Source organism: Condylura cristata, unplaced genomic scaffold (genome assembly GCF_000260355.1).
Source record: "Condylura cristata isolate star-nosed mole 26May11 unplaced genomic scaffold, ConCri1.0 scaffold00006, whole genome shotgun sequence".
NCBI classification, from domain to species: Eukaryota; Metazoa; Chordata; class Mammalia; order Eulipotyphla; family Talpidae; genus Condylura; species Condylura cristata.
The window spans coordinates 694,599-699,051 of record NW_004567107.1 but is presented as its reverse complement, the minus strand read 5'-3'; the positions used below and the strand labels follow the sequence as shown (position 1 = coordinate 699,051).

Below are 4,453 nucleotides of genomic sequence, written 5' to 3'. Positions count from 1 at the left end.
CCTCCCCAGCCCGCCTGGCCTGCGCTCGCCCCAGCGCCCCGTGCTTGCCCCCGCAGACGCGCCCTGCCGCGAGGACTCGGACGCCGCCGGCCCCCCAGTCTCGGTAAGATCTGCCCCCACGCCGGCTTCTCCTGCGTGCACGGAGCGGCCGTGCATGCTGACCGCACCACCGGGTCGCGCGGCCCCTGCCCGCCACGGTGAACCGCACTCACGTGCGCCCGCCCTCGCCACTCTGCCCCGCGGGACCAGGGCCAGGGCCGCTGTGCTCAGCACAGGCTGCGGCCAGGCCTGCCGCTGGGGGCGGCTCCGCGGGCCTGTCTAGCGCTCTGTCACCAGCCGGTGACTGGACGCCGGGAGCAGCTCGCTGCAAGCCTGGGTGGTCGCCGCTGAACAGGAGGGGCGAACCCCACTCCTCCGCCCTCAAAATGCAATGGCAAGATTTGCAGTGAACACACATCCCAGGCCAAGGCGACCTCGCAGACGCCTAGAGCCGCCGGCAGCGCCTGCACCCCACCGCTGTCCGCCCACCCCCCACGTGTAACCAGGAAGAAGAGCCTTGGGGTGAAGCTAGCAACGACGAGGACGACCCCAAGGAGAAGGCTCTCTCCGAAGACCCGGAGACGTGCCTGCAGCTGAACATGGTCTACCAGGAGGTCATCCAGGAGAAGCTGGCCGAGCTGGGCCTGCTGCTGGCTCAGAACCGGGAGCAGCAGGTGGGATGGGGGCCTGGACCCGAGCCCCTGGCAGGCCCGCGCCCACGGCCCCGGCCCATGCCCTGCCTGGTGTTGCAGGAGGAGCTGGCCTGGGGCCTGGCCGGGTCCAGGGGCCCCAAGGGGAAGGACGGCCGGAGCCTGCCCCCGCACACCTACATCGGGCACTTCATGAAGCCCTACTTCAAGGACAGGGCCACCGGCGTGGTGAGTGGACGTGGCCTGCTCAGCCCGGGAGCCAGCACCCCAGCCCCGGCAGCGGGCTGCCCTGCCTCCGTCCTGCGGGACCATGTCCCGTCTCCTCTGCTGGGTCCGTGGGCGACAGCCCAGTGCCCCGGCCCGAGGAAAGCTGCCCTGCTCTCTGCTCCACAGATAAGCTTCGCGTGTTCGCTGGGGAGGGGCGGCCAGGGTGTGGCCATGGCCTGTCCCCCGGGGAGACTGAGGAGGGCTCTGGGGGACCCCCAGGCCCTCTGGGTAAGCGTATCCGGGCCATGATATCCGTCCCTGACAGGGGCCTCCTGCCAACGAAGACACGCGGGAGAAGGCGGCCCAGGGCATCAAGGCTTTCGAGGAGCTTCTGGTGACCAAGTGTAAGCGTTGGCTGTAGCGTCCACCGGGCTCAGGCCCCCGCCCCCAGGACCGGCCGTGTAGGCCCTGCCTTGCCACTGAGCAGGCTCCTCGTAGGCACCTGGGCTGGCCAGGCTTGCGGTGTCCCTGAGCACAGCTGCCCTGCCACGCCCGGGTGGGCGCCCTGCAGAGGCCGCCTCTCTCCCCAGTGCAGGCTGGGGCGTGCCTGCCTCGAGGCCCCGGGTACACCCTCTACCGTCTTTGCAGGGAAGAGCTGGGAAAAGGCCCTGCTGAGGAAGTCGGTGGTGAGCGGCCGCCTGCAGCGCCTGCTTCAGCCCAAGCTCCTGAAGTGAGTCCAGGCCATGCGGCGCCCGTCAGCGGCCTGGCCAGGCTGGGCTCACGATGGGCCCTCCCCGGACCCCTGCTCACCCGCCCGCTGCCCAGGCCCTCCCAGAGGGGGCAGCCCGGCGCTCTGGCCGGCCTCAAGTGCCCCTGGGGGTGGGCGGCCCCCGTCTCCACCTGAGTGAGCAGGCGCATGCCGGGCTAGCGAGGTCGGGACCCAGGAGCATGCTGCCGTGGGCGAGGGGCCCCGGGGACAGCTCTCCCGCCCTCCCCAGGGGCTGTCCCGCTCACGCCCACTATCTGCACCTGCTGCCTGTGGTCACTCAGCCCGGCCCCTGCTGTGCCCGCAGGCTCGAGTACCTGCACCAGAAGCAGGGCCGCGCCACCAGCGAGGAGGAGCGTCAGGCCCTGGGGACACAGGCCAGGGAAGCCGAGCGTGAGGTCCAGGAGATAAAGTGAGCGGGCTCGCGGCGAGGCGGGCCGGGCCGGGCGGCCAGGGGGGCCAGACCTGAGCCCTCGCCCTTGCAGCCAGCTCTCCGAGGAGGCCCTGCTGGGGGACAGGCTGGACAGTCACGACTGGGAGAAGATCGCCAACGTGGCCGTGAGTGGGCGGCCGGCCTCCCGAGCAGGGCGGGCTGGGCGAGGCCTGCTGCAGCAGAGAACACATACCCTCCGGCGTGGCCACGCGTCCGGTGGCGGGTCGGCACCTGGGCCCTGCCCGCTGACGTGCGGCGCCTTTCCCAGGGCGGGCACGGGCGCCTTGGGCCGTTTGGCAGCCACGCCTGTGCCCCGCGGAGCTGGCGCCGGGCTGGCTGCACTCAGCGTTCCCGCATCTCGGCTGCAGAGCTGCGCGTGAGCGGTGGCCACAGCCAGTTCCTCTGTGCACAGTTTGAAGGGGCACGGGGCGCAGAGGAGATCCGGAAGTTCTGGCAGAACAGCGAGCACCCCAGCATCAACAAGCAGGAGTGGGGCGCGCAGGAGGTGGAGCAGCTGAAGGCCCTCGCCGCCCAGCACGGGCTCCTGGCCTGGCAGAGGGTCGCCGAGGAGCTGGGGGTGAGCAGGCTGGCCCCTGCGCTCCGGCGCGCGTCCTGCTGCGGTGGGAGCTGGCGCCCGGCCCGGCCCGCTCCCGCCGGGCACAGGCAGGGGGCTGCATCCTGGCGTTGGGCTTCCAGGCTGCGCCGGCTCGGGCCGCCTGTCCCCCACGGCCGGGTGCCTTGGCGGCGAGTCTGCACGACCGCGGAGCCGGCGGGCGGCCTGAGCGTGGCTGCGGCACCTGCCTCCGTGTCCCTGCACTCCTGCTGCCCGCGCTGGGCTCCCAGGCTCTGGGTGCGCCCCCGTGGGGGGGCTGGCGTGCAGTCAGAGCAGTGCCAGGCCCACCACACTCGCGCACCCTGGCCTCGTCACCACGGGTCACAGGTGGGCCTGCTGGCCACGCGGCGTCGCCCGGAGGCCACGGCTGACGTTGGGTCATTCGCGGGGGGGCAGAGCCTGGCCTGCACCCACCTGTCCCCCCAACGCTGGCAGGCATGGCCTCTGGGGCCCCCTGAGGGTAGGGGTGTCCAGGGCATGCTCACCAGCGCCCCGAGCCCAGTGAAGGGATAGCCGGGGCAGGAGCCCTCCTGGGCACTTGGTAGGGTGTGTCCCAGGGGCCCTGCCGCCTCCCGGCGTCGGCCTCAGACCCCAGCCAGAGGGCAGGGCTGAGAGGAACCTGCAGGGCAGCCCCGCTCCTGGGCCCGGTGGGCCACCTGGCCCAGGCCGGCAGGCGGGGTGGCGGGCCCCGGCTCCCCCTGACCCTCCGACCTGTCCCGCCACAGACGCACCGCAGCGCCTTCCAGTGCCTGCAGAAGTACCAGCAGCACAACCCGGAGTTGAAGCGCAGGGAGTGGACGGAGGCCGAGGACCGCGCGCTCCGCCAGCTGGTGCAGGAGATGCGCGTGGGCAGCCACATCCCCTACCGCAGAAGTGTGTGGGCGGCCGGCGGGCGGGCGGCCGGCAGTCTCCGCGGTCAGGCCAGCCCTGTGCGCTGGCCCGAGCCGCCTGACGGCAGCCTCTGTCCCCAGTCGCGTACTACATGGAGGGCAGGGACTCCGTGCAGCTCATCTACCGCTGGACCAAGAGCCTGGACCCTGGCCTGAAGAAGGGGTCCTGGACACCCGAGGAAGATGCGGTGAGTCGGCAGGGCCCTGGCGCCCGCTCTGGCTCACGCGCGGAACGGCTGTGGGGCCGAGGTCCCCAAGGAGGTGCATCGCCTGCCTCTTCTGCAGAAATTGCTTCGGGCAGTCGCCAAGTACGGGGAGCAGGATTGGTTTAAGATCCGGGAGGAGGTGCCAGGTAGGAGCGATGCCCAGTGCCGAGATCGGTGAGTCGGACAGCACTGGGCGTGGCCTGCGGGCTCGCTGGTGCTGAGTGCTGGGGGGCATGCGGGAGGCAGTGGGGGTGCAGAGTGCCCTGGGGTGGGTGGGCGGGGCAGTGGGGGTGCAGAGTGCCCCGGGGGCGGGCGGGACAGTGGCCAGGGCCGGGCTGGCCGGCACAGGCGGGCTGTTTGTCTCCAGGCCAGATGTGAAGTCAGCTGACGCGGGCAGCCAGGGCCCCGAGCCCGGAGGGCCGCCCGCCCCGTGCCCCTGGGGGGGCTCCTGACAGCCGGCCACGGGCCACAGGTGGCCCGGCCCGTGTGGCTCTGGGGACCCAGCGAGTTCAGGGCCCCCACAGCGCCATCACTGAGAACGTCTGGCCCCCACAAAGGGCCCGCCCCGGGTCCTGAACCGCACGGCTTGACGCGGAGCGGGGGGCGCGGTCGTGCTCCCGGCGGCATGCACGGCGCCCCCACGTCGGCC

At 72.3% G+C, this 4,453-nt stretch overlaps 1 protein-coding gene across 1 annotated transcript in view; it reads left to right on the top strand.

Moving 5' to 3' along the window:
• LOC101620681 (snRNA-activating protein complex subunit 4) overlaps positions 1-4,048 on the top strand; it is a 10,413-nt gene extending 6,365 nt beyond the window's left edge. The window contains exons 6-16 of the mRNA XM_012721174.1: positions 10-103; positions 546-713; positions 792-917; positions 1,222-1,300; positions 1,545-1,626; positions 1,970-2,074; positions 2,148-2,220; positions 2,508-2,672; positions 3,434-3,581; positions 3,680-3,786; positions 3,884-4,048. Coding sequence (XP_012576628.1) covers positions 10-103; positions 546-713; positions 792-917; positions 1,222-1,300; positions 1,545-1,626; positions 1,970-2,074; positions 2,148-2,220; positions 2,508-2,672; positions 3,434-3,581; positions 3,680-3,786; positions 3,884-3,982 — 1,246 coding nt within the window. The 3' untranslated portion in view covers positions 3,983-4,048. The remainder of the gene's footprint in view (positions 1-9; positions 104-545; positions 714-791; positions 918-1,221; positions 1,301-1,544; positions 1,627-1,969; positions 2,075-2,147; positions 2,221-2,507; positions 2,673-3,433; positions 3,582-3,679; positions 3,787-3,883) is intronic.
• The last annotated feature ends 405 nt before the right edge of the window (positions 4,049-4,453 follow it).